General features: G+C 42.1%; 1 protein-coding gene across 1 annotated transcript in view; it reads right to left on the bottom strand.

Annotated features, from left to right (window-relative positions):
- LOC308285235 (calsyntenin-2-like) overlaps positions 1–14288 on the bottom strand; it is a gene marked incomplete at both ends in the record, with an annotated part of 86416 nt that overhangs the window by 24717 nt on the left and 47411 nt on the right. Inside the window, one exon of the mRNA XM_080725953.1 lies at positions 1040–1320. Coding sequence (XP_080582079.1) covers positions 1040–1320 — 281 coding nt within the window. The remainder of the gene's footprint in view (positions 1–1039; positions 1321–14288) is intronic.

The raw sequence follows: 14288 nt of genomic DNA, 5'->3' as shown, positions 1-14288 counted from the left end.
ATCTTAGTACAACATTTGTCTCCATGATATATATTTGGTTCATATTTGACCAGATATGGCATTTTTATGGAACTCATATATGCATCAGAAATGTTCTGTTTCATGACCTATCAATATCAGTTAAATATCTCACCCAAAACATGCCAAATGGCAAAATCTGTAGTAAGTATATTTGATATGAAAATCGTTGATGATATATGCTACAGATATTGCCATTATTCTTGTCAAAATATGCTTTCAGTATATTCATATTTTACTTCATTACGTATATGCATACTTTGTATATGACAAGGAGATGTATACTTTGTCCATATTTGATAAGATATGGTTGATGTCAACAAAACCTTAAATATGCCTCAGAAATGGTCAGTATTCTCTAGCAAATCCACTGTAAAGATATGACTTTAGGTCATATATGAATCAATATTTGACACATCAAGTATTCTAGAAAGAATATTGTGATCAGATATTTACAGATATGACCTAAGGTCATTTACGGAACATATATATGACAAAAATAAAATATTTGCTTGTATCCTAGTACACCATATTGTCTTCATGATGTATATTTGGTTCATATTTGACCAGATATGGTGCATATCAAAAAAAGTCAGGATATGTGACGGAAATGTCCGTATTCCAGAAAGAATCAAAATTTGATATTTTGGGATTCTTGCTCTTTTCGCCCAGTGTATGTGCTTGTAGATCGGCTGTTTTCACTAGTTTTGTGCGACAGTCTTGTATGATGAAGCAGGGCTTTGCTTTACCAAAAGACGTACACATTTGAAACTTGGAGATACGAGGTTTCTGGCCGACAGTGACGATATTTTAGTGACTATGTTGCGAGGAAAACGTTGAGATAATAGCCATTTTGGTTAGAACTGAAAATAACTTTGAACTACAAGTTTAAAATGATACTAAAGTGTCCAAATAAATTCCAAATATTATCAAATTATCTCACGGCACCCCTGGACTGCCATCACGGCACCCCAGGGTGCCCCGTCACCCACTTTGAAAACCCCTGGTGTAAATGACTCACCTGCACCGAGCGGCGGGCCCTCTCCCTCCACCACAGTGCTGGTGATGTGCACCTCTTTGAAGGGGGCCACGCCTCCGCGCAGGTCGGCCGCAGGCCTGACCAGCCGATGGGATCCCGCGATGGCGATCCTGGGCTGGCCGGGCAGCAGGCCAGGCCTGGCCAGTCGATGGGACCTGGTGATGGCTGTGGTGCTGCTCCTGGGCTGCCCACCACTAGGTGGCAGCACCATCACTACCATGCTGACGTCTGGTATGGAGGTACAGGAGTCATCGCCGAAACACCTGGCACACAAACAGTGGTGGGAAAAGTTATATGACACATGAAGTAAATTTAGTAAGCTCATTTTCTTACTTATATTGATCCCACATGACTGTCCATTGGGTCTATTCATCAGAAATGCCCCTGTCGTCCAGTTTCCCCAGCAGAACCCAGCAGCTCTCATAGCATAGAGTGGAGCCTATATAAGCATATCGCTTTTACACTATTTGTTGTGGTCAAAAATGTTTTATTTTTTCACGAATGTACTAATTGTCATTACACACGCAACCATACCATCATTGTCCCACACAAGCCGCCACACTCTGCTAACAGATGTTATGCTGTTCTATGTTACGCACAAGCGTAATTTGGACGGGTTTTTGGGTTTTATAAACCCAAGGGCCCCCCCTAGTGGCAAAATAAAATGTGTTTTCAATAGACGCCCAATGCGCTCCATATTATATAGTCCTACATATAATAAATTCATAGGCTATTGTCATTTCCGATATATTAGGAGTCTCTACTCTCCTAATCTGTGGGCCCCCTCATAAAAGTACAAAGCTTTTATTTTCGCATTATCGTGAGGAAGCGCCAATCATAAACATCCGGTAATGTGCTATTCAAACTTGTCAGCCAACTTGTCAACAAGTGAAAGCTGGGGAAGGGAAACAAACGCTCATGTTCGCGGGATAAAACGTGGAAGTCAAGATACTGGGTGCACGTCCAAAGGATATAAAATAACAAATGGAAAGACCACAAAATCGTATATTTTGTTGGTGTGGATGCTTGCTTTGCTTTTTGGAGGAGACTCTGGACCTAAAGCCAAGGTAGGTCTATCTGAATTTAATTTATCTTGCTGTAATCAGTGTAATCCACTGATGTGCAGCCAGTGGGCCATTAAGCTGTCTGTCTTTTTGTGTAACAACGTGACCGCGTGGCTGCGTGTGTTTGTTTTGATTGTGTTGGTGGTGGTGTTCCAGTGTTCGCGTGTGTTTGCGCTTGCACTTCATTTCGGTGCTTCGGTTGTCGCGTGTATGTTTGATTCGTGGTGTCGGTGCCTGGGTGCGTGGCACAGTGGCACTGCACATGAAAGAGAGGGAGACAAGGAGTGTGTGTGTGTGTGTGTGTGTGTGTGTGTGTGTGTGTGTGTGTGTGTGTGTGTGTGTGTGTGTGAGAGAGAGAGAGAGAGAGAGAGAGTGAGTGAGTGAGTGAGAGTCACTTTAAAGCAGTGATATGGAAAGGGAGAGAGATGAGGAGATTATTTTATTTTGTATCATACTGTATGCTTTGGCAATATAAGAATGCTTGTCATGCCAATCACTCATGGTTGATTCTTCTGCTTCACCTTTTTGGCTTGTTGGCTCCTTCTATTGTCTAAAATTAAATAATATAGACGAATGCACAGAACTCTGCCATGTAGTTGTTCATTAGGCTATTCACAGCAGTTATTGTTAGCCTATGATTTCCACTCTGAATTAATCATTGTAGTGTATGGCTGTCAATCTGTGCTAGACAAGACCCGACAATTGTGGGTCTTAGCCGTCGGACTGACCCGCTCACATTGGTCCCTGGGCCCCTGAGCCCAGGGCCCCTTTGATCTGAAAACCCATGGGGAATAAGGTCTAATTTCGCCACTGATGTTACGTTATGTTTATGCGTTTTGCCAAGTCCCCGAAAATACACCCAATGATTGGCCAGTTCGGTCACTTTGATTGGCAGTTGTGCCGAATGCTCACCCCAGAACATGATTCATGAGACTGTGGCGTACTTGTGTGGGACAACCAAGGCATGGATGTGTTTGTAACATATTCATGAAAAAGAAAACCTTGACTTTTGACCACAGAAAAAATGCGTAAAAGCGATAGGCTTATATGGGCTCCACTCTATGCTATGGGTGCTGCTGGGCTCTACTGGGGAAACTGGACAACAGGGGCATTTCTGCCTAATAGACCCCCCATGGTCAGTCATTTGGAATCAAGTAGGAAAGGAAGTAGGAAAATGAGCTTATACATTATTTAGTCTGGAGTTCATGTCCTTTAACGAGTGGTTAAATTGCCTGTTCCTGTCAAATGTGTGCTTTTTGAGCAAGACGGGCAGAGAAGCAGGGTTTGAATATTTCAGCACTATTGTATACGGACAGAGACACAGTGAGCTGTTTGGAAACACAGCAAGACGGAGTTGAAACGTTTCAGCACCATGGAGAGAGACATAAAGGGAGAGACTGCTCAGCATTCAGGAGAAGAAGCATAGCTTTCAGTAAACGCGCACACGTAACACACAAGCACGCACGCACACACACACGCATGTTACACGTACGCACACATAATTGGAACTTAAGGATGAGGAAGGGAGAGAAAGTAAGAAATATGAAATAAAGTTAATGTTCTGATGTGCATATTGCTTGTAAGTCCACTTCATGCCCCTCCAAGTCTTTTTTTCTTTATTGATGTATTTTTTTCTTTTCTTTTTGATAACAGCGTAGAGTAGCAGTTTCTGAGGTTTGTCATACTTTGGATACAGATTTGATGACAGATGGCTGTTAATAAATAAATAAAAATAAAAAAACACGCAGAAACCCTTGAAGTGCTTTCAATTAGCTGAGAAACACGGTTTCACAAATGGAACGTATCCAGTCATTAAGTGTGTTTCTGTCAACACATAGATGCATGCCAGGCTAAATTACTGCGGTGAAGTGCCATGGTGTCACGAGCTGCGAACGTCCCAAAATAGCAGACCTGTAGTGCAGGGGTTGTCAACCTTTTTAGGCAGCAACCCCTCACAAAAAAAGAAATACACACATTGTGAAAACAGACGATTTACAGGCCCGTAGATCACACTTTTTGAAATCTAGTTTGTTGAGCCTGCATGCCATGGCAAAAATCTATCTATATATATATATATATGAAGAGTTCATTTGCAAAAACAGATAAAAGCCATTTTGGGAAAAAATTAGATGACTATTGTAAATAACAGTTAAGTTAGAGTTTTATTAGAATATAAAATCAATTTTGTTGTTAAGGCAGATATATCCCATTCTAAACACCCTCAAAGATCAGGTTTTGTAGCAAAAACAGACAAGTGACATAGCTCTTTGTTTGCAGAAACAGATAAATCCATTGGGCAGCGTGTTTAGACCATGTGATCCAAGATGGTGCCCCATTATGCACCAAACTTGTCTCAAAAATTGTTCAGGGGTCTGCCATGAGGATAGTCAAACCAGGGGCCATGTGTGGCCCCCAGGGGCCATGTGTGGCCCCCAGGTGCCTCTGGGTGCCATAGGCACACTGTTGCCCCATTATGCACCAAACTTCTCTCAAACACTGTTCCAGGGGTCTGTCATGAAGATAGTCACACCAGGGGCCATGTGTGGCTCCCATGGGCCATGTGTGGCCCCCAGGGGCCTCTGGGTGCCATAGGCGCACTGTTGCCCCATTATGCACACTGTTGCCACCATTATGCACCAAAAGTGTCTCAAACACTGTTCAGGGGTCTGCCATGAGGAAAGTCACACCAGGGGCCATGTGTGGCTCCCAGGGGCCATGTGTGGCCCCCAGGGGCCTCTGGGTGCCATAGGCACACTGTTGCCCCATTATGCACCAAACCTGTCTCAAACACTGTTCCAGGGGTCTGCCATGAAGATAGTCACACCAGGGGCCATGTGTGGCTCCCAGGGGCCATGTGTGGCCCCCAGGGGCCTCTGGGTGCCATAGGCGCACTGTTGCCCCATTATGTGCACTGTTGCCCCATTATGCACCAAAAGTGTCTCAAACACTGTTCAGGGGTCTGCCATGAGGAAAGTCACACCAGGGGCCATGTGTGGCTCCCAGGGGCCATGTGTGGCCCCCCGGGGCCTCTGGGTGCCATAGGCACACTGTTGCCCCATTATGCACCAAACTTGTCTCAAACACTGTTCCAGGGGTCTGCCATGAAGATAGTCTTGACAGGGGCCATGTGTGGCTCCCAGGGGCCATGTGTGGCCCCCAGCGGCCTCTGGGTGCCATAGACGCACTGTTGCCCCATTATGCACCAACATTTTCTCAAACAATGTTCAGGGGTCTACCATGTGGCCCCATGTGGCGTGTGGCTCCCAGTGGCCCCTGATATACAGGGGCCCCTGATGAGGCCTGTGAGGTGGCCCCTGGTGTGACTATTGTCATGGTAGACCCATGGACAGTGTTTGTGCCATATTTGGTGCAGATCAGAGCAGCAGTGCGCCTTTGGCACCTGGGGACCCCAGGGGCCACTGATATGGCACACTGGGGCCCCTGGTTTAGCCCTTTGTGTGACTATTGTCATGGCAGACCCTTAAACAGTGTTCATGCTAAGTTTGATGCAGATTGGAGCAATGGTGTGCCAAACTGGGGCCCCTGGTTTAGCCCTTTGTGTGACTATTGTCGTGGCAGACCCTTAAATAGTGTTCATGCTAAGTTTGATGCAGATTGGAGCAATGGTGTGCCTTTGGCACCCTGGGGCCCCTGGGGGCCCTTGATATGGTACACTGGGGCCCCTGGTGTGGCCTGTGAGGTGGCCCCTGGTGTGACTATTGTCATGGTAGACCCCTGAACAGTGGTTGTGCCAAGTTTGGTGCAGATTGGAGCAACGGTGCACCTTTATTACCCCAGGGGCCCCTGAGTTGTCCCCTATTGTGCCCCCTGGTGGCTACATGTGGCCCCTATAAAAGTACAGACTACTTAAGTATGTTGTCAAAACTTTGTTTTTGCTCTCCTGTAAAATTCTGGAAATCCTTTTTGCGTCCTCGATATGGCCAAATTCAATTGTGAAACATCAAATGTGGAGTTATCTGTTTTTGATAAAAAACGACTGTTGGAGTTATCTGTTTTTGCCAAAAAAATAAGTTTAAATTAAAAGAAAAACTATTTTCTAATAAAGTTACATTTTTTATGATACATCTATTTTGTTAAGTCATTTTTACTTAGTCAAATCCACCCAACTTCAGTTTGATTGATATTACTTTGAGTGCACAATAAAAAAACTGGATTTGTGAACATTTATAAAAACGGAGTTATCTGTTTTTGCAAATAAACTCTTCATATATATATATATATATATATATATATGGGTCAGTGACGTGACGCCCCAAAAAATGTGTTTTTAAAAAAACTTTAAATTGCAGGCATAAAAGTTATTTACTTTTGTTCTACTCACTCTCAACCTTATGGAAATACATTTTGTTTTTAGATATTTTATTGGAATCAGACTTTATTCAGCAGTTTGTTGTACTTGTGCCTAAAATCGTCATATGGTGTGACATGAACATAATTGTTCATAAAATGAAAATGGAGTACATCTTTCTTAAGTTACTCACTTTATCAAAGTCCTTTATCATAACTAACCAGTGATCCACTATAGTTTTTTGAAAATTAATTATATCTGTATATTTTTTTCATAATCGACACTCTGTGTGAGGCCCATGTTCATGATCTTACAACATATTTTAAATGTATTCTGTCAAAACTTTCTCTAAAATTACACAAATATTTGTGACTCTTCCTGATAATGTTCTCTATGTAATCCATAAACATTTTTTTGGTTTAATCATTAATAAAGGTATGATTTCTCACTATTTGGAATGTCACACCAAATGATTTAGTGTCACACCGTATGATCATATCTTCATGTGTCAAAGCAAACTGTGTTTTAACCTACCTATTAGTGAGTACTGAACTTTACTGATTGATTAAACAATTACCCAGGATAACATGGCCTTAATATTTCTGAACAGGATATTATTGTAGGGCTTTAACATGGGATAAGAAAGAATTGTAGTAGTAGATGGATGATGAGGATGTGCACAGGAATGCTACGCACACCTAAGTCTTCTGCCGGCCCACGGCAGAAGGATCCTAAAGTGACAATAAGGCGCATAGCCACACTTGGAGCCAAGGCAACATTTTATTAACACCAATTAGTGGAAACAGAACTCAGCATTCAGGTAAATTGCTTTTTTCCGAAGTCTCCTGAACTTGAACACAGCATTTTGTGTTGAACAAATGTAATTAGGAATCATGACATTACACCACATCTCCACTAGCTAAAGAGTGCTGGGTTGCGCAACTCTGCAAATAGCTGATCTACAAGCTCTCGCAGCACAACGTGTTGAGAGCTTGTAGATCAGCTATTTTCGCTAGTTTTGTCTCGGGTCCTACCTTAACACTGTCCACTGTCCAGTCCAGTGAGTGAAAGTACAAAAGTATTAGATCAGATTAGATTATACATTTAGACTGTATTGTACATCAGCCAGTCGTATTTGGTGAGGGTAGCAAACCGGCTGCCTTGTTGCGGTTCTGCTATGCCACAGACAACCTCCTGCTCTTCGTAGAAAATGCAGTCTCGCCCCTTTGGCTCCTCTCTCCTTGCTGGGTCATTGTTTAGTTTCTCCCTGTACTTTCTCGTTCTCTCAGCACTTGTCATTTTCCAGCTGACAAAAGAAAATGGAATGTATAGTTTAAGACAAAGAGAAAATATTGTTTAGATTGAAACAATATGTTAAGGTTTCTGTGAAGGGGTTTCTGCTCTGTCTGATGAATTTGAAGTATCACTGAATGAAGCTAAATTACATTGTATGTAAAAATGTTTAAAACAAATGTTTAAATGTACAAAAGAAACATGGAACTTTGTTATTTGTTGTTATATCTGTAGTTAAATACAGTATAAATCATATGGTGTGACAGTCAAGTCATATGGTGTGACAAGCAGACATGTCACACCATATGATTAAGTGTCACACCATATTACTGTTTTCTCCATTTAGGTTTACCTTGAGGCTACTATGTACACATTAGCATGCTAACAGCATGCTAGCTATAACAAAGCAGCCTAGATCTACATGGAAATATGACCAAAACTTCAAATAACTTAAGCTTTTTTTAAAGAAAAGGTGTCACACCAAAAGACATCCAGAATGGTGAGTTTGTCAACGTTTCAACAAGATGGCATTTCATGAAAATGTTAAAATCATAACTCACCTCAGACACCTGTCTTGCAGTTGTGCTGGGAGTGCTGAATAGCCTTACAGAAGAAGGACCTCTCTAGCCAATAGGTGTCCAAATAATTGCCTGTTTAATTTTTCCAAACTAGTGTCACACCAAATGATTTTGGGTTGGGGGACAAAATGTTTTTGATCAGAAATGACTGAAAACATTATGCTTTGACTTTGAAAAGATATAGGCTCAAAATAGACATTTTTTTTAGCCTAAATTCATTTTCAAATGATTTTTAGCAATTCTTTTTCTTAGTTTATTCAAGTTCCCACTTTGAGAAACAAGGTCAGGACAGTCACACCATATGAGTTTTGCCATGTTTGGTTGAAGATTCTGAAGAAATGAGGAATGAAATGTTTTAATCTTGAGTAAGTTCACATAAAGCTTAATGTCCTGCACAATATTCAGAAGGTTTTTGACAAATATATTTTTTATTTATACATGTTTGACACCGAGGACAGCGAAAACGTTACGTCACGTCACCCACCCATATATATATATAGAGAGAGAGAGAGAGAGAGAGAGAGAGAGAGAGAGAGAGAGAGAGAGTGAGAGAGAGAGAGAGGGTATACGAGTGACATCATCATCATACCAGTAAGACTCCCTAATCGGGAGATAAGCGACCGTTGGTCGCTTATCTCCACAAATAGGCCAAAAGTTTGTTTTACCAATTATCAAGACATACGGGCAGTTGACAGTTTGCCATGGTTACTCATTGAAGTTGAATCTCCATATATGGAGATAACCTACGCATCACACTAAGTCTGACCTCACCAGCCCATATTTGGGCATGAGCAACTTATGTCTCCATATATGGAGATATACAAGATATATACAATACACAAACGAGCCCTACAGTATAAAGGGGCAATTCTTGCCAGGAAAGAAGCATTTCTTCGACTCAGACCTTATCGCCAGGGTTGGCTTATAGCAGCTGTCGGTAGGACAGCTACCATATGGATTCTGTTAGTGTGGATCTCCTAACAGGGCATCATCTGGGATACAATCCCTTTTATGCCCATATATGGAGATCCCTAACAGAATCCCTTTCATGCCCATATATGGAGATCCCTAACAGAATCCCTTTTATGCCCATATATGGAGATCCCTAACAGCATCCCTTTTATGCCCATATATGGAGATCACTAACAGCTAACAGAATCCCTTTTATGCCCATATATGGAGATCCCTAACAGAATCCCTGTTATGCCCATACATGGAGATCCCTAACAGAATCCCTTTTATGCCCATATATGGAGATCCCTAACAGAATCCCTTTTATGCCCATATATGGAGATCCCTAACAGAATCCCTTTTATGCCCATATATGGAGATCCCTAACAGAATCCCTTGTATGCCCATATATGGAGATCCCTAACAGAATCCCTTTTATGCCCACATATTGAGATCCCTAACAGAATCCCTTTTATGCCCATATATTATGGAGAAATCCCTGCTCTGAGTATCTGACATCAGTGTGATGTCACCTGTTTATGCCCATATATGGAGATCCCTGCTCTGCGTATCTGGTTGCTATGGTAAACAGTTGGTTGCTAGGGTAAAAAAACATGGTTGCTATGGTAAACAGTTGGTTGCTAGGGTAAAACCATGGTTGCTAAGGTGGTTGCTAACGTACACTAACAGACCAGCAACAACAGACTGTTGCCACAGCAACGTACACAAAGGTTTGTGTACACATGTGGTGTGATGTCATACTGATGCGGAGATATGAGCAGGGCAAAGGTGTGACGTGTGACCGACGGACTGACGGACGGACGGACGGACGGCCGGTGGAGGTTTTCATAGTAAACTGCTCCCTGACGGTCGCAACCAAGTTATTTGGGAACGCCTATTGAGCAGTGTTGGGCAATATTACTTAGGAGAGTAATCGTTACTTATTACTTATTACTCCTTGGAAAAAGTAATAATATTATATTACTTATTACTTGGAATCAAGAGTAATTTTTTTTTTTTTATAATTTTTTTTACCTGCAAAATCTGTTTAGCCAGCTCCTTTTAGAACTGAATCCAATTTATTGGAACAATAAGAGTCTCTGGGATGCGATTAAAGAAATTATAATTGCAGGCTTTGTAATTAATTAATCTCAATTAATCACATTTTAATTACACATCAATATTTGACCTGGGAACAACTTTGACTTAGAAACTTTTTTTAATGGATTTTGGTATAGGCCTACAAGCGAATCAATTCATAATTAAGACATATAATATATAACCCAACAAAACATTGCTTATTTTTTTATTACATTTAAAACTCTCAGCTCTGTTGAAGACCCCTGCCTATATTATCCTTAAATAATAGGCTACATATTTTCTTTTCTGCCTAAAAAGTGTAGGCTATTTTAGACGTGAGGTGCAGGGGCTCTGGGTGTTCCCACTAAGGAAAGTAGGCTTCAACTCCCTAAAACCGTCTATTTCAGTGAGTAGTTTTACATTTTACAACAGACATGAGGCTTATTGGGCTCAGACAGTGGAGGCTACGCTAGTGGCTAACAGCAGCAACTCAGTCCGCAGTGGTCCACGGTGGTCCCGCTGAGCTCCGCGGCGGACCCCCGCGATGGACCCCTCCGCGGCGGACCCCCGCGACGTACCCCCGCGACGGACCCCTCCGCGGCCGAGAGGAGTGCTTGTAGATTGTAAATTTCCCATCCATGTAAGCGCGTTGCACGCTGTATGCTCTGTGACTGTGACAGGCAGGGCAACGCTGACACTGGTCCATGCACTGGTCTCATGAGTCAACATAAGCAACGTCATAACTGTGCGCGCTGCGCAAATGACTGATCTACAAGCTACATCGCATCTCTGTAGATGTATGTTGATGTCTTGTATATCTGTTCTTTTTCTGCAATCGTCTAAAATGGCTAGTAACGGAATAACGAGGCTTTTTTTTTGCGAAGTAAAGCGTTATATATTACCATTTTTTTTAGAGTAATACCTTACACTACTCGTTACTGGAAAAAGTAATAATATTACAGTAATATATTATTAGTAATTCGTTACTGCCCAACACTGCTATTGAGTGGCAAAAATCTACTTTCTGGCCTTGACAGCCCATACATCCACACAGAAAAGTCCTATCTGATTGCAACGTAACAACGTTAAACAACGTTTAACTCACTTTGCCACTCACTTTGCCACTCGATATGCCATTCACTTTATGCATGCGCATACCCTCTATACTGTCTATAGCACAAACTGTGGCAAAACAAAGTCTCCCTGCATCTCGCTAGGAACCGCCTCACCACTCGCCACGGCCTTCCCATGGGACGTCGAATGAAAGCCAAACCCAGCGCTCCTTAGAACAAGGATACCATTCAGCGAAACTTTTTAACGAGGTAACAAGGCTAGTTAGTGAAACAGTTTGAAAAGCATCTCCAGCTTGGGCTGTCAGTGTGGGCAGAGTCACAGACTGTCTGGGGTACCAGAGATCCTCCCAGTGGTGAGTCATCTAACTATAGATGTGTGTTCTTTGCATAATAGCCTAAGACACATCAATCGGCATCCTACACACAGTAGAGTCACAGTATGCTAATGAAGCAGTGAGTAGTTGTTTTGGTTTGTTTTTTGGCCGACTGCAGTGAAAGGCAAAAAAGGATTTCAAAGCACACTACAGAGAAACAATAGGATTTACACATAAAGACACTTTATAATTGATAGTTTATAAGTGTGATAGTTATGTGCTTTATCACTGAGCTTATTATAATGCATTATGACCAGCACTCATAATAGCTCAAAAGAATTGTTACAAATAATGATGAACATTTATAATGCATGCATTATAATGCATTATACATGTGATTATTATGCATTATGGACCATTTCGGTGCAATATTTCGACCATTTGAAAAGTAAGCCATTTACCATGAGAGGAAGTGGGTTGTTGGCTGATTTACCACTGTTTCAGGATTGTTTTGCCAAACAACCCACAACCCTCAAATGATAAATTGCTTTCTACCACTTCTACCATATAAATGAAAGAAAACACAGTTGTAACTTAGTTGCAAGGTTATTTAGTTACAATCATTAATTGTTTCAGTGGGCGGGGTCCATGAGCCAACTCAAGGTTGTTGACTGATTTACCACTGTTTTAAGCCAATCAGAATCCAGTATCTGAACGCCAATCTACAAGCTCACAACACGTTGCGATGCGCCTCATTGTGGGCTTGTAGATCTGCTATTTAAAAAATATATATACATTTGAATACTTGAAATGGGACATTCTGCACACATAAATTAACTTTCTACTTTTGGTACTTTATAATTGATACTTATACTTTTGTACTTTTACTCAAGTAAATTTAGAATGCCGGACTTTTACTTGTAACAGAGTATTTCTATATCTGTGTATCGATACTTTGAAAAACATTTGATTACTTTTTCCACCACTGTCTCTGACTGACTGACTGAACTTACAGAAGTGGTCAGCTCGCCGGCGGAGAATCCAGTGAGTTATGGCTTTAATTGTGGAGAGACGTCCTGTACGTCAATAGAAATGCATTCAATACCAGGAATGGACCAAAGTGATGGCCTCATTGATGCATGGCTCCAATGAACAGCTGTGCACAACGTGGTGTACTGCTGCTATACTGTATATTATGCCAGTGTACAAGTACTGTATGATGATGACGTATAGACCCACATGATGTAACAGGGAGCATATTGTCCAATCAGAAAAGGGACGCTGTTGTCAGGTGGAAACCTTGTATGTCCAAAACCGTTTTTATTCATCATCATCATCATCTAAAAAGAAATAGCCGATCTACAAGCACACAACGCCTCACGTTGTGCTTGTGGATCTGCTATGTTACGTGTAGTGCTCAACATCAGCAAGAGCAAGTCACCAACACGAATCTGTATGCTGGAATATTAAAGGTGAGCGATAAAATAGCAGCCAGGAGAACGAGACATGCAGGACACTGCCAAAGACACCAAGAGCTGTCAGCCAGCAAACTGGTGCTGTGGGAACCAACACCTGGGCACCGGTCACGAGGACGTCCCACACTAACATGAGTGGATCTATACTCAAGAATGATGCAGGAGCGCAAAGCACCAACGAGCTGGCTGGATGTATGGAGAACTGGGATGACTGGAAGCAAAGATGGAAGGCTCGTCTGAGGACGACCTAGAGAAAGATTTTCACTTTTTGTGCAACAGTCATACTATGATGGCAGGGACTTTAATTTACGGAAAGAAAATAACATGCACATTTGAAACTTGGATATACAAGGTTTCTCCCTGACAGTGATGACATACACATGGACTGATGTGTGTCAAATACTTATTACTTATTACACACAAAGTCACGTATTGGACAGGTTCGCACCGCTCAAAAATCTAGAAATCAAGAAATATTTGGAAAAGGGAAGAAAAAATAATAATACGGAAATCTTCTCAAATGGGGGGTCCTTGGTACAGAATCATTCCAGAAGGGGGTCTCATGGTCAAATAAGTATCGATTTGGGGGGTCCTCGACATGGAAATGTGAAAAGCACTGGTGTGTGATAAAAGCTCACCACATGTATCTCTCTCTCTCTCTCTCTCTCTCCATCAGCAGCTCACTGTGTCTATGAACATGGTGCTGGAATGCTTAAATCTTGCCTCTCTCTCTCTCTCTCTGTTGGCTGTGTTGCGCTGTTTCGTTGCGTTGTGTTGCGTTGTTTCGTTTCGTGTCGTTAGCTGTAGACAGTTGACACATCAATCCATGCACACATGACTGACTGATGAATGCCTTCCGCGCTTTTTCCGCTCTCCGTTGTTGTTTTTGTGAACAAACACGCTCTTATTTCACGGCAGTGCTCTTGCCTGCACGGTCTCCCGTTTCAACAGGAGTCAAGCTGTGACAAAGTAAACACGTTCGGTTCTCACACACCATTACTCCTAACAGCCTCGTACTAAAACCGCGGAGGTGTAGCACAGAAAAGTGTTTCCTTCGCCGATTCATCATGTCCCGTGGAGACGGAGGGTCGCAG

This window comes from Nannobrachium achirus (genome assembly GCF_963921795.1).
Source record: "Nannobrachium achirus genome assembly, chromosome: 5".
NCBI lineage: Eukaryota > Metazoa > Chordata > Actinopteri > Myctophiformes > Myctophidae > Nannobrachium > Nannobrachium achirus.
This window is presented reverse-complemented; position numbering and strand designations above follow the sequence as displayed.